Raw genomic sequence first — 27,687 nt, forward strand, 5'->3', positions numbered from 1 at the left:
AAGGCGACCTCCACATTCCACATGCCATTTTGGTCTAACAGCAAGAGGAAATGGAAAGTATAACGTGGCAGTCTAGGTCGAAAACAAAATTAGAACGAAGACATCGATCATAAGCAGAAAAATAGGACTTGAGGCCTATTTTTATTTTCTGTTGCGATTTAAAGGAGTTACACCTACAGATTTCACTTTTTGGTCATCAACAGTTTCAAGGGAAGCGTTGTGTTGTCTTCATAACAATCCCTTAGTTGTAGTGGATCTGTTATCCCACAGATAGTTTATTTAATGTATTGAAAAATCATTTGTTTGGGAGAGACTTCTGAGAGCTGGTGGAGAACAGAGAGCTTCCATTGTACAGTCTTTGACAGAGATTTTAATGAAAATACACAGCTCTGGCTTCTGAGATTCCTATTGTATGAGATTTAACATTTGTGTCCTCCTTTGTTTCATGTAAAACCTGTTATGTGTTCATTCCATTTCATGATCATTTCCAAATGAACAAATGAAGTGTTAAGGTAGAATTCATATTTTGTATGCTCTGCTTTTAAGTTTGTTCATATTTAATGTTTTCTTCTGTTTGACAAGGATTCATCCTCTATGCCCTTGTCAGCGCCTCAGCAGTCTTGCCATTCCATTTAATCTCAATTTGATGTTAAACTTTCTTGCCTACCTTGCCTCAGGAGACAATCTGTTTTTTTTATTACATTTCTCTGTTCAAGCTGTTTCTTTGCCCCATGCAGCCCAGAAAAACCCCATCATTTTATTAAAAACCCCTTTTTTATCAATTTACTAGCCTAAAATCAGTTTCTTTTAAAGTCATCTCAGCCCCTTTTAGAAAACTTTTTGCTGAGATACACTGGAGAGAGCCCTCTTTTGTCCTCGTAGGGCTAGCTACGAGGCTGAGCTTGGTTTGATGTTACCTTGAGTTTCGCCTTCTTCAGCCTGAGGCAAATTCGAGTGCTAACAGAGAGCTTTTCTAAAATTAAAAAACAACTAAAAAATAATCTAGCCAAGGAGCAAATAAGTTCTCCAATATGGTCATGGTCAAACACATTGTTTCAATATGGTCATCATCAAACTTAATGCTCGTTCTCACTGTGATCAAACTCTATTTTTCAACCAAGAGTTGCATTATGATCATCCTCAAATTCAATTGTGCCAACCAAACCAAAACCCAAACATTTTCACTGTGATCATGCTCAAACTCAATGAGTCAACCAATGAACCCAAATAGTTTCACTATGATAATGCTTAAACTCAATGTGTCAACCAAAGAAGAACCCAAACAAGGACTTTCACATGATAATGCTAAAAAACAGTTTTACTATGATCATGCTCAAACTCCATGTGTCAACCAAAGAAGAACCCAAAAAATGACTTTAAGATTAAGCCAGACAAGGACCAAATAAGGTGACCAATACATGTTTCACTATGGTCATGGTGAAACTTAATGTTTCAATATAATCATGGTCCGGTTATGGTCAAACTCAATCTTTCAATATGGATACAGTCTAGTTATGGTCAAACTCAATGTTTCAATATAGTCAAATTCAGTGCTCTTCTTCACTATGATCAAACTCAATTTGTCAACCAGAGTTTCACCATGAGCATGCTCAAACTCAATGTGTAAAACAAAGAAGAACCCAAACAAGGACTTAGATTAAGGGAGGAATTTTCCACTTGTTTATGTAACTCTGTAATTTTTGACATCTTGACATCTTTGAAGAATTTATTTTAAGAAAAACATTTGCAGAGTTTTCGACATATTGAAATAGATTTATAACTTCAAAGCAAGTTTATTTGTTTTATAATCTCAAAGAAAATTTATTTAGTGCATACTGAAATTGATTTATATACCCGAACTCCATCAAGATATCCATTTGCAACTCATTTATTTTGCTTTTGGAATAAATGTTGCCTTGAAACAAGGAGTTTGCTTATGGATTAAAGCGTACTTTGAACAATGTACACTTGTTTAACTACATACAAAAATGTACACTTATTTTTCCCAAATGAACTACTTAAAAAAATATACACTTGTTTTCCAATGGAAGTTTGGAAAAATGATACTATGAATCCATGAAAGTTTAAATTTAGAAAAGAAAACGAACTTTAGTGGTATGCCTTTTATGAATCCATGGAAGTTTCAATATAAATAGTTGATTGAGTTTGGCCAGCATAACTAAGGCTGTAAAAGAAATAATAACTAAGGCCGTAAATGTAAAGGATATATATAAAGGATTTGTGTGAACACTTTTGCATGTTTGCAGCATATATATATTAATGATATCCGTGAACACCATCTAATGTTTGCAGGATATATATTAATGATATCTGTGAACACCATCGAATGTTTGCAGGTTGTATATTTGTGAATGCAATATGCAAAATTCAAATGCAAGTTGATTGATTGAAATTCTTAATACGTTCAATGATAATGATGATAATATTGATAATGATAATGATAATGATAATAATAATAATAACAATAATATCAACAATAACAATAACAATAACAATTACAATTACAATTACAATTACAATTATAATTATTTCCACAAAAGAGAAGAGAAATTCATGAACATAAACAAAGAAATAGCAAAGTACTACAAATCTAGTTCACAACAAGATCACATGAGTTTGCATTTCCGGAATTTTAGTCATAGTTGATCTACATGCCATTCAATTCTCAAACTGCTTATGCTCTCTTTTATTATGTTTTCTTCTTACAACCTTTCCACATAGTAAACTATGAAAGTTTTTTGGACATATGTTGTTTTTAGTTTTGGATATGCTGCCATTAGTACTGATCTTATGAGCTTAAGTCTATTTGGACTAATGGCCTTATATAACCATCTCAGATGTATCTTCTTATTTATATCTCTCGTATAATATAAAGCTTTTTCGTTTAAAAAAAAAACAAGATCACATGAGTTTCATTATTGGTACCATTTAGAAAAAAGTGGCTTGAGTTTTATTATGGGTAACATTTAGAAAAAAGTGACTTAACCACCAGATTCATACAAACACAAGACTAATTGAAATGCAATCCCATGTATCTAGCGTTGTACCACACAAGACAATTTTTAATATGTAATAATACCATGTATTCTATTGAAACTTAATCAAATCTTTTCCAAATTGAACATGGCTTTGACTTATTATCATATCATCTAAAATAAAATAATTAACCCTAATCCCATTTCAATAATAAATTATTATATTAATAGTAATAATTATTATTTCAAATAAAAATAATTATTAATTTTATTAATAATTATTATTATGAATTTATGAGGTTTACAATAATAATTATTAACCCAAAAAATTAATAACAATAATTATTAACATTATTATTACTATTTTTTTTTTTTTTTTTTTTTTTTGAATCAGACTATTTCTATTAATGATACAAAAATTTTACATAGGGGCGGCAACCTCTTGAGGTCTAGCCAGGATATTGGCTATCTCGCCTGAAGGATTTGAAAAACTAAAAACCAGACTGCCTGAGACTAAACCCAAACTGTCATTACAAAACGCATACTGACTGAGGTTCCAAAACTGCTGAACATAAGTAAAACTATTGACGCGAACTGTTTACATAGACAGTGGACCATTAAACAGAGACAAAAAACCAGTAAGCATGTTCTTTGACTAGACACTATGATTCCAGAGGAAGACGACATCCAGATCAGGTATCGTGAGCATAGGAGGGCGATTCTTCCACAATTTAGCAACCATAACGGGAGAGGTCATCCTCGTTAGATGAAAGGCCTTTATCATATGGCTGATACCCGACATCCGGAGGATTTGAGTGCGCCATAGCCGGCTGAGCCAGGAGAGAAGAATTTTTAGGTACCTAAGACTGCTGGCGATGATTCTGAGATGTGCTTGGCATATCATTCGTCTTCTGCTCTGAAGTTTCATGCGTAGTAGCAGCAGCCACATCTGCGACGCCTTCACTGAGCTGAATCGTGACAGTAGCGACGAAGGAGTGGTTGCTAAGCCTGCAAGGGATTTGAAAGCGGGCTGAGTGCTCATGAGAATGATGAGGATTCGAAATTGCAGCCCGTTGTCCCCTGCCACGGCCACGACCACGACCACGACCACGAACAGGCGGACTTTCAGTAGTGGTATCCTCGGAGGAGGCAGAGGCATGGCGCAGGGGCCGACCACGAACGCCTCCTCTGCGGCAACCCATTCTCTGTCTCAGGATGGTCATTATGCCCAGAGGATGGAGAATAGAGCAAACAACAGAACTGGGCTGAACAGGATCAACGAGAAGGGGGAGAATTGACTTGAATATCAGAGAATTGGGAGAGCTTACAGGGGAGGAGAATGCTGAATGGGCAGAGGCGTTCCAGTAGAGTCTTAACAGAAGGAGTATCACGAGCCTGTATACCTTGGATACCTGAAACCTCCACCGGACAGAGCTCTGCATCTGCGTGGAAGCCGAAAATGCGAGAGGAGGGAACAAATCTGGGATGGCTATGCGCCATCGGTTTAATGCCAGAGAACCTGTGGGGAATGTCAAACCAAGAGAGCTCGGCTTTGAATGAACTTGGCAGAGAATTGAATGCCATCTGCAGGTGGAACCAGGTGGCACGAGGCGTACTCCACGCGTCGACTGCTTCCGCCGCCATCCTCCGATCATCTGTCCTGTGCACCCGCATCTGGGAATTTTTATTATTATTATTACTATTAATTAGCTTCATTATTATTATTAATTAAGTAATTAATACTAATATTAATAATAAGTAGTTATAATAATAATGAATAATAATAATTAATTTTATTATTAATTATTAACAAGAAAAATTAATAATTAATCTATTATTAACTTTTATCCTTATATTAAGGATCAAAACTTATAATAATTATTAATAATAATTTAATAACATTATAAACAATTCTTTCTGTTTTGGTGTTTGGTTCATTCCTATTTGATTTCTTCCATCCTATATTTATTCCTTTCTTTCTCGCTCTTCTCTGTAGGAATCTGTCGTGATGATGAGTCTTGTTGTAGACTCGAAACATCGACACAAAAATGGCCACTGTGGAATTTCCAAGCACTAAAAATTCTTAACATTATTATTAATGGCTTAGTCTAACTAATACACAAAATAGTTTTTTAGCGAGATTGCGATTTCTTGTTGTTTAAAATACATTTTTGAATTTATAAATAGATTCAACAACTTGGGACATGTGATCTTTGCAAATTAAACCACTTAAACTTATGATTTTTAAAAATATGTATCCAATTTTGAACAAAATTGACTAGAAAAAAAAAATGCTCGGAAAATGGTCATTTTGTCAATTAGTTAGACTCCACTATTATTAATAATATTAAAGATTATTAAAATTAACAATGTGACTCCATATTAGTATCATAACTTCTTAAATAAACATTTTAACTAAACTTATAACCGATAATATTAATAATAGTAACAAAATTACATTATTAATAATATTAATTAATTAATTAATTAATATAGGTAATAATGTTGATTTAGAAAATTTTAATTTTATTTTAAATTGATTTGTATTACATCAAAATATCGATTACATAATTCTTTCCATAAGCACAATACTCTCGAAGATACCTTTACTACCTTATTGGTCTTAAATCCCAAGATTGTAAGACTTTGACCTTCTTTCCTTTTCTCTTATGGACGCATATCCATTCCGAGGAGTTATTAAGAGTAGATATGGAGGAGACAATGACAACATTTCCTTTAGACACTTCCATTGTTAAATGTTCTAGCATATTTGTTGTTACCTTGTCACTATCTGAGTGATCTGATTTGCGTGTACATTTGTGCCAACTCATTGGAGAAGCCAAAATTATGGCTAAGTATCTTTCCTTTTCGATCGAAGGATGAGCTTCTTCCCCGAGGGTTGACATTTTTCTACATGAGGTTGAGCTAAGTTTGAAGGTGTTGATTTGGCAGTAGGTGACTTCTGTTGTTGTATGTTTTCTTGCTTGTTAGTTGCAATAACCTTAAATCCTTTTGGTTCCCTTTGGATCTTTCCATCCACAGTTCTTTGCTTACATTTGGGTGGGTATAAGGCCTTGCGTAAAAGGGCAGACATTTTGAAAATGATCAGGCTATTGACAAGTCTTGCGGTGAAAAGCAATGTTTTCATAATCCAACAGTTGTAAACAAACCCTACCCTTGCATTGAGAAGGACTTTATCAAGCAATCATTTATTGAGGTCCACTTTGATTCATATGTGAACAAATGTGATAATTCCATTGCAATTATTTCAGTGTCAATTTTGATGAAATGACCTAGTAACATTCCCACATCTTCTAAGATACCTGGATATGACAAATAGATGAGCAGGTTAGGAGCCTTACCCAAATCGAGGTTGTTAGAGCTATCATGGAAAGAGGATTAAAATCCGGAAACCATGGTTGAAAAGAGAGACCAGAGTGGCCCCAAAGCCAATGTCCCTGAACAAAAACCTTCTACCGATCTTCTAAGTTTTTGAAGAGCACAACAAAGAATCCCTTTGAGTACAAATTCAACACAATAGTTTGGGACCAATTGTGATGCACCCACTTATGAAGAGCATGTGTTGAAGGCCAAAAACCATTAAAATGGTAAATAATTGCATGGCGTTCATAATATGCAACCAAGAATCTACATATAACGTTATCCACTTCAGGAGACGGGGTTTTGTTGCCCGATCACCATGAAGGATGGTCTAGAGATATATTTAAGGTTTGGACGTGAAGGTCCTGATTTTAGGACATCCTTAAAGGATTTGGGTTGGGATGAAGAGGACGCATCCCAACCTTTGGCTCCACCTCTTACTCTTGATACAATAATCAAGGCATCCTTGGCTATGTCGTACTTGCTAAAGGATTTTATGATCCCGAAGTTGTCGACCTCTGTTTAGGAGTCAAATACTACCATATGAGATTCTCACCCAATCGTGTATTATGGTTGTGAGCGATAAAAGAAGATATGTGGCTTTAGATTGTAGACAAAGGGAATCCTTTGAGATTGGTTTCACAAAGATCATAAAATTCACAAAAATTGGGGTAATAGTCTCATGCTAGGAGTAGAAAGAACCTCACAATAGACATGATTTCCCCTGTGACCACCTCTGGGTGAATATTACTGAGAAGGAGCGCAAAATTAATTAGTGGTGGGTGTTAAGACCTACAAAAGGGGTGGCCTTGAGATTTGAAGTTGCATCAAGCTTGATGAAAGGCCTCCAATTCCTATGATGGAATCAACTAAGCTTAGTTGTGCATGAGTTGGGAGCATCGTGGGGATTCCTCGACCCACCGCTTTGCTTAAGCTAGGGCGGTAGTGACTAGTGTGGCTCATGTTTCATCGGGCAAGGGCAAGCCTTTAATTGTCACATGGATCACTTATTCCCCATGGAGGAGGATGAGAAGGAGGGTTCATCTTTGCTCTTATGTAACACCCTCATCCCACATCTACCGAAGCTAACCGGTCCATCGGGGTAAACATGTGACAAAGAGTTACTATGATATGATTCAACCTCCTATATCACCTTAAGGAAGTGTAATCGACACAAGAAAACCTTATTGACCTTCCTCAGGAGCTACAGGATCCCTAGAAGCTAAACCATCCCTCCAGGTGCCCAAACCTTGAGTCAAATTGCCTTTTCACTGAAAAAACCCCCAACCGCTCCCACAATGCCTGCAAGGGAGAGACTACAGTCTTTTTTAGCTAGTTTTGTGCTAGAGGCTACGAGATTTAAGCCACTTTTTCAGGGCTAGTCTCTAAACCACTGCGTGGAACTTAATGAGACTTTATGAGACAATAAATGACACCAAGACAAAGCCTCTACCAAAAAAAATGATCAAGGACTTGACCTAACCAAACCCAACCATGACAGGGATTTCATCAAACATGTCACAAATATGTCTTCTACATGTCATAACAACAACTAAGCATAGGGGCCTCATACTCATTTGAGAATCACTAAGAAGCATTGATGCCTTGTCACATTAGTTGCATTATCTTGTATTAGGTCACATATTCATTGTTCATTCATTTACAAATCAAAACATGATGAGATCCATACATCACCATTGTCATAAAACATGCTTATAACTAACAAATAACCAGAGATATATCAATGAGGAAATAGCCATTAAATCCACATAACATCAAGTAACTTTACTTATGAATATGCAAAGCGAAGATGCTCTTATTAACATATGCAAAATGCAACCAGGTCTGGGACTTCCATGAATCATCCGACCATAGACTAGGCTGAATCAATTCTCTCTTTCATCCAGTCACCCTCGTGCCATATTCCAAACATGAGTGTGGGATCTCATGGAATAAATGAACATAAACCAAACTAGGGCTTCCATATTCCAAACCACCTCAACCCTCAACCAATGATTCCACCTCATGGTCAGACATAACTAACCATCACCAGATTAGTCTCTACCCAAGTTGACTCGGGCTCTATAGCGTTTGTTCTAACCAAGGCTCCAAGACTAGTAAATCAACCCACAACTACTACCGGGCTCGAGAGTGTTTGTCCAACCAAGGCTCCAAGACTAGTAACTCAACCCAAGCTGTCATAAGGATCCAGAGCGTTTGTCCAACCAAGTCTCTAGGAACTAATAACTCAACCCACATCCAAAGGAACATGAGAACCAACCAGAAAACAAAAGGGAAAGACTCCCACAACACCATGACTATCTGGGAAATGGCAAGGCTAGGCAAATCCACTGTCAATCCAGGAAATCCTCCATGCCAATGACATATCATAACCAAGAAATCACATGCATATGCCATGCATGCCAAAACTAGCGAGGAAAACATACATGCAACTTGGTACTTGCAAGCAAAACCTGTTGTAGTTGTTGATCCCGATGTCCTCTTGCACTTTCCTACTCTTTCTTTGCCTTGTTGCTCCAAAACTCCAAGTATGCCACACTCCTCCAAGAGTGCTCCAAGAAAACTTTAAGTGTCTAAGAGTATAACAGAGAGAGAATAGAGAGAGAGAGCTCTAAAACTGAACTGACAAAAGGTTGAGCAAAAACTTTCCAACTGATCCTCAAAAACCTTTTTATTAATGAGGCCTCTATTTTCTTCATTTTCCATTATTTTCCTTCAATTTCTTCCTCACATGCAACTGGTGACCTTTCACCTTTTTTTATTTTTATTTTTCTTCTTAATTTCCATTATTTTCATAAATAAAATGTGAATTAATGCGATTTTGCCTTTCCAAAGCCTTTGCATTTTCCTTTAGCCATAATAAACCAAATGAACACCCGCTAGGACGTTTTGCCCACCATTCAACTTGGAATATGTGTCCCATGACCTTAGTCTTATATTATTTTTACATGATTTTTTAACATCTTGCTCCTCTTTCTTGTCTACAACTACTATTTTGTGAAAAAACCCTAATAGCACACCAAAAGTGGTAAACGAAGTTCTAAAATTTTGGGAACAATGACCTAACTAAATTTAATTAATATTACCAATTATTTCAATAATATTTTTTAACAATACTAATAACATTAATAACCTACTTCTTCATATTTCCCCAATTTTTTCTCCTTTTCTTATTAAAATTAATCTTTTGAATTCCTTTTGTCCATTGAAATATCAATAAACATTTTAAATCTTTTAATTATTTTCTTTTCTTCTTTCTTGGTTAAATTAAAAAATTCCTAACATTGAATTATCATCAACCTTCCTCTTTTTTCTACCATGGTGAATGGGTAAGCCTAGTCTCTATGAGGGTGGGGGAGCCTATTCCTCAAGCTTTATCACAAGGGGCAATGTTGTCCCATGACATCTGAAAATAGGTGGAGGGGATATCATTCCATCATGCTAATTGCATAGAAAAACAACATAATTGACAATCACCTTGATATCAAAGTATCGAAGTGTTATGTTCAATGAGATTCCAAATTCAAACCCCCTATAAATCAACCAACAAAGTAAACAAAAAACATTCCATTATCCCAACCAACAAAATAAAGAAAAAACATTCCCTTATACAAAAAAAACAAAATTTTATTTAATAAATAATAGTGAGTAATTTCCAAAGAAAAATTGAATAGATATAACTAAAGTAATATCAATAATCTATACTAAAAAAATTAAAGTAATATAACTATTTTAAAATAATATAAACAAATTATGATTATCTCATATTAGATGCTGATTCATGATTTTAAGTAAAGAACTTCGAGAGAAATCACATAAAATTCATAGGGTCATGAGTTTCGAACCTCTATTGAGGTGTATCATCAAGATAAGGTTGATTAATTATGATTAATTTATTTTTTATTATTTTAATAATATTTCTAACTGATTTTGATAATGTCTTTCAGATTAATCACATTTCATGTTGCTGATTGAGGTTTCGAACTAACTAATGTGGTTCATAGTCCACGTTTCGAAACAACTAATATAGTTCATCTTTTAGACAAAAGTTCAACCACATTAGTTGATTCAAAAAATAATCCACCAACATAAAATAAAATATGATTAATTCAAAAACATTATCCAAATCAATATAAATCACAAAAACCTAAAATAAAATATTTATAACTCATAAATGGAAAATAAAAATTCAATTATTTTTATACCTTTCAACATCTTTAAATATAAATTACAAAACCAAATTGATTTCCACAGCCAGATTGAAAGTCTTTTCTAACTTTGGAATAAAGTGTATATTTCCATGGGAAAATTCAAACTTTTTATACCCTTCAAAATTTATAAATATAAATTACACGACTAAGTTGATTTCCTAAATTGAAAGTCTTTTCTAACTTAAAAATAAAGTGTATATTTCCATATCTATAAAATGTACTTCAGTATTTCCCCCAACTGTATATTTCCATTTATATTGTAATGTTTCCACCAAACTGTATATTACCATATCATATTTCAATATTCCCGCATCCAGTGAAAAGGCAATCCACCACCACTGCGATAATTTCTATGGGCTACATCCATATTTGTCTGGATTTTAGACCCTAGACTCGTAAATGATTTGAATGGGCCATGTCCATATATTTATGGATTTTAAAGCCTAGAATCGTACACACGTAGGAGCGCTAATTTGTCGAAGCCGAGCTTCCTATTTGGCAAGTTGACATCAAACCTACCGAACGATTCCAAATGAAGCTTTGATGGCCATATACATTTGTGCGGCAATTTTCACCACCCATTTCAGCTGCATGGCCATATATCTAGATAAGTCCGCTCTGAACTATAGGGAAGGTACTGTAGTGAAGCCCTTAAAAAATTTAGCAAGTCGTCGAGAAGCAGAAGTCATCTGCTGTTGAAGTAAATATGTCTGAAGGTGGTGGCAACGAAAGCGATGATAGCATGAACAGCAGAGCCAACAGGGACTGGGAAATGGTCTCCCTCACTTCATCCACCTGCGCTGAAAATGGTTCGAATGGGGTTTGCACAGAGATTATGGAGGGTTTGGACTCCGATACCTTCATTTTCCCCCCTAGCCGTCACGAGGGCTTGCCAATTGAATCTGAAGATCATTATGGCATCGAAAGTCCTCTACTTGGTTCCGAGAATTTGAATGAAAACATTTCAGAAAATGAAGAAGAGGCTCCTTTGGTGGGTCCAGAGTTTGAACCCCCAAGGGCGGAGGAAGAAAATTCGGGGAATTTCGATGAATTGAGGGATTCGGGCGTTAGTGGAGAAGAGAATCGTGTTTCAGAAGCTGAGGAAAATGTGGAATTGAAGCACGAGAGTTTTGGGAACGAAGGTTGGGCGGATGAGAGTTTTGGGGACGAAGGTTTTAGGGGCGATGGTTGGTGGAAGCGTCAGGCGGTAGCATTGGGACAACCCAATACTCTGTGGTCGATTGCGGTGGCTACTGCTCTGTTGGGAATCGTGTTTTTGGGGCAGCGGTGGCAGCACGAACGCTGGAACAACAAGCAGCTAAGTTTACAGCTTTGTGCGAAGGACGAGGTATCTTGAATTTTTCATTTTGTCATGTTTATGCTTACTTTTAACGTCGTTTGAGTCCTACATGCTCTATAAGAACTCTTCAATTCATATCAAAATGGAAAAGTGAAATTTATCAGGATTTAGTCAAATGCTTCAATCTGTGTTTGAAAATCCGATTCATGAAATTTCTTAGTTCATTTTATTTTTGGCTGGGTAATGTATGTTTGAGAGAAAAATATGGTTACAAATACTTCGTATTTACTATTTAGTATGTGGTTTCACCCTTTAACAAGAATGTTGTTCTTATATGATGCGCATGAGTGTTTTCCAATTCTGAATATTGTAATATGGTTTGAGATTGTGTTAAGAAAAATGGATCTGTAAACAGTCATTACACCTAGGTGCTCTTACATCCCGGGTGGAAGAGGTGTCACAAACATTTGAACCTGGCTTGTTTTAACTCCTTTCCATAAATATATAGATTTGGAGTTAAGATTGATCTATGTTTGTTTATAGCTCAGGTGTAAATAAATATATATAGATTTGGCATTAAAATGGATCTATGGTAGTTTATAGCTCAGGTCACAGGTGTATTTGGGCCATCTAGTATAAATGCTGCAATTGGTGCATTCAATTTGGAGTCTGTGCAAATATATCTTAACCTGGGTCTTATCCATCTAAACTCCAGGATGCTATGCCTGTCACTGTATTTGCAATAATCACCGAATGACCACTGGCCATCAAATGATGCTTGAAAGACCAAGTGATGACCTTAGGTGTTTTGTGGGTGAGGAGGAGAAAAGATAAATGATGTTTCAGCTACCTCGATCCCTTGTTCTTCCCTCTCCTTGCCAGATCCTACACTTTCCAGTGAACAATTGATGAGTGGCGAGCCTCATAAATCCTGCGGTATGCATCAACTCTTTTGAGTAGTGGGTTTTTCCCCTTTTTAATAGCTGGGGATTTTCCTTTTGATAGGTGGGTTGCTGTCTTCTTTAATGTTTTTGGTGGATTGCCTCATGCGTGGGTTCTTCCGTGGGGGTTTCCTTCATAACTTTTTCATCCAGGCTCGTTAGGGAAAGACTTAAAGTGTTGAAATGCCCTTTCACCCTAGGTCTGGTCTATGACTTAGCTAAGCACATAAACACAATACAATAGAGATGCCCAACTATAAAGCACTTTGCACAGCGGAATATAATAGCAAACAGATCAATAACAGTACACAAGATATTATGGCCCAAATCACATTTTTAATTAGTCTATCAATAAGAAAACATTAGGGCTACTGTACCAGGGATCATGGCCCTTTACAAACCCTCATACAATGCTATAGTACATACTACACAGTATACAGGGCTGTCCTTGGACTAGATACAACTAGGGCCGAGGTCTATTCCATCAGGTCCTCATCTGCCCAAATACAAATACAAATGGATGTCCTTTGCCTACAAAAATGACCAGCAAGAACTTGACTCACCTGGGCTGTTCCATTAGCCTTCAGTTCTCACACAAGTCTTGCTGTACCTTGCTGTAGCTCACTTCCTTCTGCTGCTACAGTCTTCCTTCATCACCTGGTCTGCTCCTTTGGAACATAGATCAGCTGCTGTTCACCAGTGTGCTGCTCCCTTTAGCCACTGTCCATACCAACCACTTGTTACCTTGTTGTTAGCTCCCTCTTTTGTCTAACAGGCTTTCCCTTGTAGCCCTTTCTGCTGCTGTCCTCTGCTGTAGGCTCCTAACCACTCAGCCAGCCTTGTAGCAGGCCTTAATTACACTGCCCAGCCCTGGTCCAGGCCATGGCTACCTCTGTCCTGCCCTCAGCTGGTCTTAACCTTAACCCTTAGGGCCTTGGCTCTGTTCCTTGGGCTGAGCCAGCCTGCGATCAGACCTTACCCCACTTAGCTGACTACCTTTTAAATAGGGTGCCGTTACAACACCTTTGATTTGACCAAGGTTGCACGAAATGGGGACGAAGCAGGGATGTTCATTGGAAGCAAAGTGTCATTTTCCAAAAATCCTTGAAAGCAAAGCATCCCAAAAATGTCTTCATATATATATATATATCATTGCATTTATATTCAAAAAAACATTTAGAGTGCCAAATTAGTTGTAGAATATATCAAAGCAGGGATATTGTACACAAATCAAGATAGAAATGACATCCATAGTACATTAATGATTATTTATTCGAGCATCAACCATCTATAATCTAGAGTCCTCTCCTCTTGTCTAGCCTTTGCCTTTACTTTGATTCTCTAGGGACATTAGTCAACATTGCCCAATTTTGATCAAACTGCCTAATCCAAGTCTTATAATATGGTAGAAAAAACTTAACATGCTTGATCAATGATTTTGACTTGAGTGAACGATACATTTTTGCTAATGCTATGATAAAGGAAGTCAACAATCAACACCATCAACACTAGGGTACATATAGGGCTTGGTGCTCTTGATTAAATGGCAATCACATACCCTCATACATGATATAATCTAATGAAATGCTACAATCCCATTGATCCTGAAATCTTGAAAACTGTTAAGTCTGTTGAATTTTGAATGGGATATGAAATTCTATTTTCTCCATGAAGTCTGATGAGGTTGGAATCACTCTCAAACATCCTGGCTAATTTCATGGTAATGTTAAAAATTTAAGTAAAATGAAAATTAAAGATAAAGGAGAATGTCACTGTTACTTTAAGAATTTAATATTACCATTGGGGAGCATCTAGGAAGCGTCTAGGGAGCATCAAGGGAGCACTTTGGGAGTGTCTGGGAAGCATGGTTCCTCACATAGTGGTTTGAAAATTCCGGAAAAAAGAAAGAAAATGCCTTGCGGAACCATGTGAGCAGTTTTCGGAATCATGGTGAAATAACAGTTAAGGTCTACGGAATCGTGCCAGAACTGCAGTTCAGAACTGTCACTGTTCCAAAAGTCCAGGAACTGCGAAAAAAAGGTGGAATCGTAGTTCTGATTTTCAAAACCGTGGTTCTGCTTGAGAATTGGCTGCGGATCCGTTCAGGATGTGAATCCGCCTCCTGAACCAGCGGGGGGGGACAATTACTGCAACTCTGGTTTCGACTGCGACGTAACTTCAGGAGCCCTTTCAACCCCATGACCAGCCTCCTAACAGGTCCAGAGGCCCTCAGTTTTTTCTGTTTGATCTTGATCTCCTTAACAAACCTCAGCCAAGTGTTCCAGCCTTGACTGCACTCCGTCCAACTATGATTCAAGCTATGGCCACTTTAAGCCGAACTTGGTTGCCATCCAAGCACAAAGCAGACCTGTGGGTGGCCTTAACCCACCTCGGCCTTCGAAAGCTAGGCCTCGGTGCTGTTCCCCTAACCTCAAACAACCCTCTCTAGCTGTGGCTAGAGTTTTGCTTCTCCAAACCACAGACAAACATTAAACAGACCTCCTACTCAACCTTCTCTTGGACAACTGCAGCGTCTTTCCAGGATCTGCTGCTTCCTTGGGCAGATTTCGGCCTCCTCTAGTGCTCTCTCACTCCACACATGAAGTTCTTCTCAACCTTGTAATTTGCCTCTCCTTTGGCCTTCTATTTATACTTTTTTCTTAGGTTACTTAGTGAACCCTTGGTCCTTTAGTGTTTTTCCCGCTCAACCACTTAACAATAAATTAGAATATTAAATTCATTATCCTGGGTTCGAAGCCCACTCCTTTGGGTCAAGACTCAAAACCCCAAACTTGGATACCTTGGCCAACAAACTCCTTTTTTGTGGGTTTCCTCCACTCGGAAATACCTTCTGAGCTACCCAAATTTCAACAGAAAGAACAAGTGATGACCTTAGGTGTTTTGTGGGTCAGGAGGAGAAAAGATAAAGGATTCTTTAGTTACCTCAATCCCTTGTTCTTCCCCTTCCTTGTCAGATCCTACACTTTCTAACTAACATTTGATGAGTGGGGACTCGGGAGCCTCATAAACCCCGTGGTATGCATCAACTCCTTTTTAGTAGTGAGTTTTTCCCCCTTTTTAATAGCTGGTGATTTTCCTTTTGATAGGTGGGTTGCTGGCTTCTTTAATGCTTTTGGTGGATTGCCTCATGCATGGGCTCCCCCTTGGGGGTTTCCTAAATTTCTTTTTCATCCAGACTGTTAGGGAAAGAAAGTGTTCTTGACGCCCTTCCTTGTCTAGGTTTCAGACAGTTTTGTTCTCTTCTTCTCTCATCTTCTTTTCTGGTTCCATCTGTAGGAGGAAGAGGACTCTGTTTAGATCCATTATTGTCTATTCTAGATATGTGAGAGATGAGCTGTAAGAAGTTGATTCTGAGATGTGGATTGCTGCGGTTGGGAATGTCAAAAAATAATGGAGGATTGTCTTTCCTTGCAAAGAAGTTTCGAGAGGGATGTACTGTGGGATATCTTCTCTCTCCAACTTTTTTTATTGGCAGGATCTAGGATTTGCCTACTCACTCATGTCTCTCAATTTTCATCCTCATGGAGATTATCCTCTCAATAATAACAATCATTTTAGAGGTGTCCCATCCTAACCTTTCAGTAAATGCCTACTCACTCTGTTGATTGAGCTTCCTTCCTCCTTATGTTCATTATCAATATGGGTTGAGCTAGATCTCAACCCCCCTCAATCATCAACAATGGGGTGGGAAGCATTATTATCCCGCATTGGGACCTCTGTGGAACCTGGGTTATTTTGGTCCTAGCTATCTTTAATAGTCAAACTTTTGAGCTTGTTGATATTCACATCTTCTAGTAGTTAATTATAGGCCAATATTAACGGTTCCACTCCATAATCGACTTCAACACTGAATATAATTTTTGGTAGGCCTTAGAGAGAACATGGGGGTGAGATTGGGTCTGAAATATGTACACATGGGTCCCAATCCTGTCAGGCAGCAGCATAGTCTCATTTATGTGTATGTTGTTTTCTCCTTTCCCTTCATTGTTTCTACCATATCTTTTGAATGATATTCAATTAAAGAAAGGTAGAATCTTGTACATGAACGATTCTTTGGTTCTCTAGCTTGTACTTGTAATGGTGAATGTTGGAACTAAATGTCCTACAAGATTGCTATTAAACCTTGTGCGGAATTGATTATAGGCGTTGTCAGGTCCATTTGGACAGACTCCAGAGATATTGACGTAGAAAGTGCTTGTAGATTAACATAAGAAAACACTCCTTGTGTTGACTTATGATTGTACCTGTTGGAAGGTTTGCAGGTGTTAAAACTCTATTGGCAAGAAGCCATTTTTAGTAAAGTCAAGTAACCTAGTGCCAGGAGATTGGAGTGGTTTGAAATAATTGCCAAGGGCACAGCAAAACTTTTGTTTTGTTTATCCTATTTGTGTCATTAACGTCTTGGAATTGGCAGAATCACTATTATTGGTTTTCTGCTAGATTTATTTCACTTGCTTTAGGAGATTTTAGTCTAACAATTGAATAACTCAATGGTTGGCAGTCTGGAAAACCTAATTGTGTGGAACACAGATGGTCTCATGGTATCTGGGATGGCCAATTGAGGTTTTGTCTGTATGATGATTATTTCTTGGATTAGAGGATATTGCATTTGTAGTTGAAAGTAATTCCAAACCAGAATTATCAATCGGTGAGAGAGTTTGGTGTCCATTTTCATCATTGGTTTGAAATTCATTCTTGCTTGTTGGAGGAACAAATTCAGATATCTGGCAACTACCTTTTGGTTTCAGTATCACCTTTGTTATATATATACATATAAAGTGTGTCCTGTGTAATTTCTTGAGATACTGTCATTTTTTTTCTATGCCTGGAATTGTTATGATGGACTAGGCCAGCTCAAGACACGGAATTAAAGAGCAGCTGGTTGATATATCCCGTGGATTTTTTTTTGGTGATTGTAGTATTAGCTTGTTAACAATATTTGTTTACTGTCATGAATAATTTTATGTAAATAAAAAATGAATAAGATGGCTAGGATTGGTTGAAAATATTTAAAGCTACGGCGAGAAAATGCAGAGAGAAATCTTATCAAACAAATATTTGTGCTAAGACCACATCATCATCATCATCATAATTGTACTTATTGTGTATTATTTATCGTTGAATGTCATTATTGGCTTGATCTATAATATGATGTAGAACGTTGCATTTATTGCATTCAACTTTGAAGAAATAATGTTCATTTGTTTCTTTAATCAGATGAATGAATGTTATACTTTCTCTATGCTTATTTTGTTAATCACAAGGTAAAAAGACATAATGTTTGATCATTTATGTGTAGCTCGAAAGACATTATCAATTTTTTGTATGTGGTATGAGTTTCATTTATGAGCTTTTGTTTTAACAGGACATGCTTGCAATGGGTGAAATGCTGTGAAATTTAGGCAGTCAGTTTGTAAATTAAGGAAAAGCATTTTGTTTTAATGTCTTTGGGGTGTTTCATCAAGTCATGCTATATTATACTTTCCTATTGAGAAAACAGTAAACAAAAAGTATTATGCCTCACATTTCCATACCTTCTTGTGGAGTGTATTAGAACGGATCCATGAGTGGATCTTATATCTGTTGGTAAAAGATAAGATAATTTTTTAATGTCCGACAAGTAACCAAAAGGTAGGTCTATCGGACTAGGAAGTACAACTAGTGATACCAATCTTTAAGAGTTTCCTAGGCTACTTCGAAAGTATAAATGTATAAAACATGAAATACAAGAACTAAATATTATATTTAAACAGAAAATCAATTAGATATCTTTATACAAGACAGAGAAGTAGAGGGTGACGAGGAAGAAGTATTTGCTGCTGCTTTAATCACTAAGGACTCAATGCACCATCTGATGATATTGTTTTGAGATAATATAAGATAATTTTATTAATGTTCACAAATGCAAGGAGCAGGTTATTGGGACTAAAGGGACTAAAGAATACAATAAATGGTCACAATACTATGGGAGTGTCTAGAACACTCCTATATGCTTAAAAGGTATCCTAAGTGTTGAAAATAATTGAGTGTATCTCAGTTGGTTGGGAGGGCTTAATGATAATTTCTCCACTCAAGTTTAAGTCCCACTTTGACATGATGCTATATTGAAAGCTATCTTTGTACTAGTTATCTTGACTATGTTGACTATGTAACTCTTCCTTATTCTTGTAAATAGCAAGAAGAGTGATATTGCCTTTAGTCAAGTCCCTCTAGCACAACCGATTGAGGATGGGCCTCGTTAGCAAGGTGACCCAAAATCAAACCTCACGAAGGTTGTTACGCCCGTGCTAGGGGGAGGAGACACACTAGAATCTAGTCAGCTTAGGGCTGGTGTGGCCTATGCCTGGTAAGATCCCTGGGTGACTTTGACGACGTAGATGCCCATGCGTTGTGGTTTCTCAAGCCATAGGTCAAGCCTGGAGGAACACAGACAACTTGACAAAAAAAGTGTTGAAAATAATAATGAGAAAGGGTTCCTTGATTTGTGCCTTAACTCAAAGAGCCTCAATGAGTTTCTCCTTAGCATACTCGAGTTCCCTATAAGTTAGGACAAATTCTTATAATTTAGGATTCGTTCCTAAAAGTTAGGACAAATTTCTATAATTGAGGAGTTGTTCCTAAAAGCTAGGACAAGTTATGAGGCAATTAACTAATGGGCTGAAGTGGAAGGTTCAGTTTAGTGTTTTCTAGTGCGAGTTAATTGTGGAAGCCAACATTCGTGAGTTCCAAGTCTAAATTTGGGCAGATCGAGTTACATGAGTCAGTTAGACTCACTTAACTCACTCAATCACCAATTTGACTTTCCAGAAATAACAACTTGCTAATTTTAGCCATTCGAATTGCCTTTAAAAGGAGGAACGAAGGCACAATTTGATCATTGTCTTGTGAGCACGAGTTGGTGAGACAAGATAATAGAGCTCACGAGTTTGTGAGAAGATTGTATGAGTTTATGTGTGGAGCTTGTGAGAAAAAGGTGTGCCAAGAGAAGCTTGTGCGCATTATTGGAGAGAGGAATTTCCTTGGGAATTGCACATGAGTTTAGGAGCAACCTATGCACAAGGATTTAGGAGGAAATCAAGGAGCAGGATCATGATTCTTGCAAGGGTTTCAGCCTTAGGACAAGCAGAGAGAACAAATGTGTTCTCTAGTGAAACTAATTTGTTTTTGTAAGAAATCTATTACTCAAATTTCTTCAATAAAGTTCTCAAACAAGCAGAGGGTTTTCCCAGTTGGGTTTCTTAGAAAAATTGTGTGATTGTGTTTATTTCTGCTCCTATTCCTTGTAAAATTTGTAGGAATTTACAGGGTAAGTTCCTCAAACAGAACACCAAAGGACATCACTCACAAACATATCATAGATCAGTACACTAGTATTCTTGACATGGTTAAAACCCTCAAAGAGGGAAACAGTCCACGTCTTGAGCCAACACGACCACTTCAGGCAATTTATTATTAAAAGAATGAAAATTTACATAAGCTTCTCTCATGAACGGTTACCCTACAAATGACCCTCCATGCTCTTAAGTAGAGATCATGGACCAATCAAGTGTTAAGCCACGGATCAAGTGTCGGTAATACCAAGGAGAGAATGAACTATCGGATCACTACATATCGTGACCATCAGATTGTAAGTTACAAAAGTACATAGTAAAGAAACACACTTTACCTAACTCTACACTAGACCAAGTTATACTTAACTATTTCCTATGTGTCGGAATATCCTAACATCCCCCCTTAAGAACAACTTGGGATAGGATTGAAGGATGTACAAATATGACACAATAAAAGAAGGAAGGAGGCATTAGAGCCTATCCCCCTTAGTGACAACTTCCTGAACTCCAACCATAAATCGAAGTCTAGTAAACATTGCCTCTGTGAGAGCCTTTGTAAAGATGTCTGCAACTTGATCATCTGTTGAACAATATTGCACTTCAAGAACATGGTCATGAATGAGCTTTCCGATGAAGTGCATGTGCAGTTCAATGTGTTTGCTGCATTGATGTTGGACTGGATCTTTGCATAGTTGAATGGCACTTTGATTATCACACCAAAGTGTAGTCGGATGCTGCTGCTGAAAGCCAAACTCTGACAAGATCTGACGAAGCCACATGGCTTCCTTATTATCTTCTACGGCACCATGATACTCTGCTTCTGTTGAAGAAAGAGAAAAGGCACTTTGTTTCTTGCAAGCCCATGTAATAGGTCCTGAACCAAGAGTGAACACATAACCTGCAGTAGACTTCCGATCATCAGGGTCACCAGCCCAATCGGAATCAGTGAAACCAACCAATAGAGGAGATGCTTCTACACTGTAATGAATCCCAAACTGAACTGTACCTCGAACATAACAAAGTATTCTTTTAGCTGCTTTCCAATGACTTTCATGTGGGTTTTGCATAAACCGAGCAATAAGGCCAATAGCAAAGGAAAGGTCAGGACGAGTATGGGTCAGATACAAAAGTTTTCCTACAAGTTGACGGTATAAGGTAGCATCAACTTCAGGGGAAGTACAAGTGATTGAAAGTTTGGCTCTAGACTGAAAGGGAGAAGGGGTTGGCTTACAGTCTTCTATGTGAAAATGGCATAGAAGATCACAGGCATACTTGGATTGGGAAAGGGAAATACCTTCCTTGGATTGCAAGACTTGAAGACAATCCAAGTGTCCTAAGTCTGTCATTTCAAACTTCTTTTTTAGGCTGGACTTCACATGGTTTATAAGGTTGGGATCACTACCAGTAAGGATAAGATCATCAACATAAAGAACAAGAATGATAAGAGATTTGCCCACTTTTTTGGTGTAGACAATATTTTCAGAATGACACCTAGAAAAGCCAGTTTCTAAAAGAAAGCTATCCATTTTGGCATACCAAGCCCGAGGGGCTTGCTTGAGACCATAAAGGGATTTCTTAAGCCGACATACAAGACTGGAGTCTGTTTGTATAAAGCCAGTAGGTTGTTCCATATAGATTTCTTCATGCAAGTCCCCATGCAAGAAGGCAGATTTAACATCCATCTGATGGACTTCCCATTTGAAAGAGGCAACAAGGGAAAGAACAAGGCGGATAGAGTTCATTTTGGCAACAGGGGAGAAGGTTTCAGTATAGTCAATGCCTTCAACTTGTGAAAAACCCTTAGCAACAAAATGAGCTTTATGTTTATCAACTTTTCCATCTGGTCCATACTTGGTTCTGTAAACCCATTTGCATCTAACAAGTTTTCATCCCTTTGGAAGAGGAACAAGATCCCATGTATCATTTGCCAATAATGAACGATATTCTTCATTCATAGCTGCGTCCCAATCTGGATGGCCTGAAGCTTCTGCAAAGGTGTCAGGATCATAATTCATTGAAGCTTGAGCCAGTAAAGAAGAGGCTCTATCAAAATGAGAACGTGTACGTCGTTGATCTGTAGGATCACCGGCAAGAGCACCTGCTGCATCCCGAATAGCACGGACCCATTTTGGAAGCTGAGGAGTTGAAGGAGTATCCTGAGAAGGTGGGGGAGGATTGTCATCCTCGCTGTCATCATCTAAAGAAGAAATATTTTTAGAAGTAGAAGGGATAGAGAGAGGTGGCACATCCGCCGAACTAGGCTCGTAGGCCGATATATTTTCAGCAAACTTTACATCTCTTCTAATGATAACATTTTTAGACTTAAGTGGAATAAGTCTATATCCTTTGACATCTTCAGAATATCCAACAAAAATACATTTTTCACTCTTAGGTTCTAAAGCTTTATGTTTCTCATCTGGAATATGGGCCCATGCTTCACTTCCAAAAACACGAAAGTGACTTACATCTGGTTTAATTGAGCTCCATGCTTCTTCTGGAGTGATATTCTTTAAAACCTTAGTAGGAGTGCGATTTACTATGTAATTTGCACAGTTAATTGCTTCTGCCCAAATATTAAGACTAAGTCCTTTAGATTGAAGCATACAATTATCCATTTCCTTTAAGGTGGGATTCTTCCTTTTAGCTACACTATTTTGTTGTGGAGTATATGCAACAGTATGTTGCATTTGAATTCCATTCTCAATGCAAAAGTTGATGAATTTGTTGTTAACATATTCTCCGCCATTATCAGATCTTAGCTTAAGAATTTGATGTCCAGATTGTTTTTCAACAAAGGCCTTAAAGGCCAAGAACATGTTAAATACTTCCCTCTTGAGTTTTAAGAAGTATACCCAAGTGCGTCTGGAGAAATCATCAATGAAAGTTAAGAAATACTTGTAGCTAGAGAATTATACAATTGGAAGTGGACCACATAAATCACTATGCAGTTGCACAAGCTGTAAAGGGGATGAGGCGTGCCAAGAGGCACATTTTTCAAAACTATCCCGATGATGTTTTTTGAGTACACATCCGGAACAAACACCATCTCTGCAAGATACCATTGGAAGACCTGTCACCATATTTTCCTTACATAGATTCTGAAGGGAGCGATAGTTTAAGTGACCAAATCGCTCATGCCAAAGTTTGCTCACTTCATCATTATGAGCAACAAATACCGAGGGAAGATTTGATGACCCAAAGTTCTTAAACTTATACAACGTTGTAGAATCATCAGTAATGCTAGTAGCTAAATTCTGTCTAGGATCTCTCAGGTCCTTAATTACAACATCGTGAGGTGAAAATTCAACGATTTTACCTTCACCTGAATGAGTTATCTGATATACAGATAGAAGGTTGCAGGATAAGCTTGGAACACATAATACATCATTAAATTGACCATTGTCTAGATGAACAGTTCCAGTCCCTACAACACTAAGGGATCTATCACCACCAACATATATATTTTTGGTGTTACAATCATTTAAAGAAGAAAACATGGCTTTGTTTTTGGCCATGTGATAAGAAGCTTCATAATCAATGAGCCACTCATGAGAATGAGAAGAAGAAGATACATTTAGTGCATAACCAGATCGAGATGCTTGACAACCACATGCAGAAAGTGCTATTCCTGAAGATGAAGTTGAAGTTGAAGAGTGCTCCAAATGGATGTTATGCTTCTTCATTGCTGCTTCCAAGGCTTCCATCTTTTTAAAGCATTTGGATTCTAAGTGGCCATCTCGATTACAAAAGTGGCAATGTCTATCAGTGTTCTTCCCTTTGTTTTTATTTGCCTTATCATTTTGTTGAAATGATTTTTCATTTTGAGGCTGAAATTGCTTAGGACCTAAGTTGCATGAAACGTCGAAACGTTTCGGAGTTTTCGAAACGGGTACGTTTAGAAATGTCACCTCCCAAAAATGGAAACGTCAGCTGAAACGTTATATATGTATATATAAAAACATATATATAAATAAATAAGTGAATAACACATTATCTTGCAAGAAAAAAGGGTATAAGACCCATAGATGACAATTTAAAAGGAAAAAGAAGCCTATATTAACTTTCATAGATGATTACATGATGGTCGAGTTTCGGCCAAGTTTCAGCCAAGTTTCAGAGTTTCGGGTGTGGGTATGGCCCGAAACGTCGGGCTCTTAGAAGTTTCGTGCAACATAGCTTAGGACCCTTGTTTGGTTTAAGATCATTCTTTTTAGGATACTGCTTCTTAGGATTCTTTGAATTTGGTTGCTGCTGGGCGGCTAAGGCTTTCTTAGAAGAGTTTCCAAGATTAAGAAGACCAAGATATAAGAGCTTTTCTTGTTCTCTTATTAAAGAATCACAAAAGGCATCAACAGAGGGGGACTTGTAGTCTTGTCTTTGAGAAATAAAGGCTTCTTTAGTAGAATGGAAGGTGGAAACAAACACAGAGTATGCTGGTCCCAATTTAGTAAGAATGGAATAGATAAGGCTACCATCTTCTTTCTTAACTTTAACACCTTCCAAGAGAAGTTGAAGGGTCTTGAACTTGGACAAAAAATCTTCAATGGAAGAAAAATTATTGGGGTCCAATGTAAGCAACAATTTATTTTCGAGTTGATGGGCTCTAATTTCATTTTTAATTTCAAAAACTTTAGTGAGCTGTTTCATTGCTTCATTAGGAGTATCAAGTTCTGTGATATAGAATCTAAGGTTTGGAGAAATAGACATCCCTATCAACCCATGTGCTTGATCTTGCTTATTTTCCCATTTGGCTTACCTTCATCTTGAGGTTTGGTTTCTTGGCCTGAGGCTATTCTGTAAAGACTTTTACTTCTAAGTAAATCCACAATGTAGGACCACCATTGGAAGTAGTTGGTGCTGTCAAGAATAACTTGGCATGGACTTTCCATTTTAACAGAAACTGAAGCTGTAGATGCTGAAACTAAGTGTTCCAATGGAAAGATCTCGAAAAATTAGGCTGATTAAAAAAAACGGCTCTGAAAACGGCTTCCGAATGAAGAAGTTATGGCTTTTTGAAGAAAAGTTGTTGAAGATGCTGACGAAGTGCGTGAATGTGTGGAAATGAATGATAATGTTATATTTAACCCCCCCCAAACATAAATCTAATTAGCTTTTAAAAAAAATTATGTGACTCACTTTTATAAATAAGTGAAAGTCACTTTTACAATGGTACTTTATGAGCTACCCACTAAATTGTAATTTAAATAAAAGATAAAGAGACTTTAGAATTATAAGTGACTCACTTTTTATAATGGGTGAGAACACTTTTACATAAAGTAACTTTAAAACATAAGCTCCATGTGCTTTTTGAAAAAGTAACTCAACAAAAAGAAAGACTTGAACCTAAGACTTCTATTCTCATAAAGTAACTTTGGACCAAGTGAGCTACTTTAAAAGGTTAGTAATTTTTCGAAAGGAGGAAGGGAGGTTTTTTTTAGTCACTGAATCTTTGGGGTGTGTGCTTGCTTGAGAAAGCTTTTTTTTTGCTTACAAAGCAAAAACCACAAAACCCAACACGGACACACAAAAAAACAAACTTTATGGTTTGAAGTTAGCTTTACCCGGAAACTAAATTTTTGTCTCAATGTTTCTGATTTTCCGAGATCACACTAAGGCGCGGCGAAAAAGAGCATACGCATGAGAAAAATCCTTCATTTCTGTTTCGGATTTGCCTAGATCGCACAGAGTCGCGGGACAAAGAGCATACGTAGAAATGAAATGTATAGATCCGGTAATAAAAAACAAAGAGATAAATAAACCGAAATAAACAAAGAGAAAATAATTAAAAACTGCAAATGAACACTGTATACCTCCAGATCTTAAAAATGACGTTGCTAGGGCTATTAGAAACGTTTTTGCGTGAAACGAAAGGGGTTCCTCACTGGAACAGATGCTCCTAACACAATAGAGCAGTCCTCTCGGCCCGAAAGCAGTCAGAAACAGTAGATCTAGGAAATGACAGTCGGATGCAGTTCTACCGGCTTCAGATTTGGATCACCAACGAATGCGGCCCTCAAATAGCTCCTATACCATGTAGGAATTTACAGGGTAAGTTCCTTAGACAGAACAACAAAGGAGACCGCTCACAAACAGATCACAGATCAGTACACCAATATTCTTGACGTGGTTAAAACCCTCAAAGAGGGAAACAGTCCACGACCTGAGCTAACACGACCACTTCAGACAATTTATTAATAAAAGAATGAAAATTTACTTAAGCTTCTCTCATGAACGGTTACCCTACAAATGACGCTCTATTCTCTTTAAATAGAGATCATGGACCAATCGGGTATTAAACCACGGATCAAGTGTCGGTAATACCAAGGAGAGAATGAACCGTCGGATCACTACATATCGTGACCGTCGGATTGTAAGTTACAAAAGTACATAGTAAAGAAACACACTTTACCTAACTCTACACTAGACCAAGTTATACTTAACTATTTTCTATGTGTCGGAATATCCTAACAAAATTTAGTAGTCTGTGTCTATATGAAAAGAAAGTGTTTTTCAGAGTGTTCATATTAGCAGATCAAAATTTCATGGATTTTCTACATTGTATCAAAGCATGGATTAGAATAAAAATAACAAATCCAAGAGAAACTCTTCATTGAGGAGGAATATATATGATTAAGCTATAGACCTTTGGAGCCTAGTGAAGGTGAGAACGATCATTCATTGGTTGGTTTGTTCTTGTGACTGTCTAGGAGCTAAGTTTGGTATAAGAGAAAATTGAGCAGAGGAGGGAAAATATGTGCGTTTTGTGTGGATTTCTCAGTTTTTTTTTTTTTTTTTTTTTTTTTTTTCTGGGTAAAGGCTACTTCTATATATTAAGAAAGGAAAAATATGTACATAGTTTACATCAGCCGAGGAGGACAAAGCCACCCTCTAACAAAAACACCTGACAACGATGAAGACGGACTTTCAGACCACAGAGCCGACATAACCAAAATGTCCAGATGGGCTTCTAGGACCCCATATTGTTCCAGATTGCCAAAAAGAGACAAGTGAAGTTTCCTGACCCTGACTTGTGACAGATTACCCTTATAGAGATGATAACAAAAAACTGAACAAGGTGAACAAAGACATGGCCTTTAGACATGAACAGGAAAGCAAAAACCTCAGAAAACACCTTTGAACAGGATCAGGTAAGGTGATTGGGCGATCCAGGTGGCTGCCTCTGCACCGGACTGGGCGGGTCAAGCCAGATGACCGAATCCTCAGCATCCTGCTGCTGGCCGTCCGAGTCCGGATGAACCGAGTCCTGGCCTTCGATTCTGTTCTGATCACGGTCCCGCAGAGGCAAAAACTCTTGAACAGAGACATCACGGAATGCGTCGTCCAGATCCGGAGCCGGCTGAGGCGGGTCTGCTGGAACATCAGCTGCCAACGGACGAGCCATTCGGTAAACTCTACCATTCATATCTCCCATTAGAATTTCGCTGCCCTGGAGGCCAGCAGAAGCAGAAGCAGGGGAAGACCAAG

The 27,687-nt window shown here is 37.6% G+C and overlaps 1 protein-coding gene across 1 annotated transcript in view; it reads left to right on the plus strand.

The window, feature by feature from the left end:
- Positions 1-10,971: 10,971 nt before the first annotated feature.
- Positions 10,972-27,687, plus strand: part of LOC149155469 (ATG8-interacting protein 1-like) — a 42,671-nt gene continuing 25,955 nt past the window's right edge. The window contains exon 1 of the mRNA XM_089445614.1: positions 10,972-11,957. Coding sequence (XP_089301740.1) covers positions 11,316-11,957 — 642 coding nt within the window. The 5' untranslated portion in view covers positions 10,972-11,315. The remainder of the gene's footprint in view (positions 11,958-27,687) is intronic.

This window comes from Pinus tabuliformis, chromosome 9 (assembly GCF_031772625.1).
Source record: "Pinus tabuliformis cultivar Carrire ecotype Pingquan chromosome 9, CPIR1, whole genome shotgun sequence".
In the NCBI taxonomy this organism is placed as follows: Eukaryota; Viridiplantae; Streptophyta; class Pinopsida; order Pinales; family Pinaceae; genus Pinus; species Pinus tabuliformis.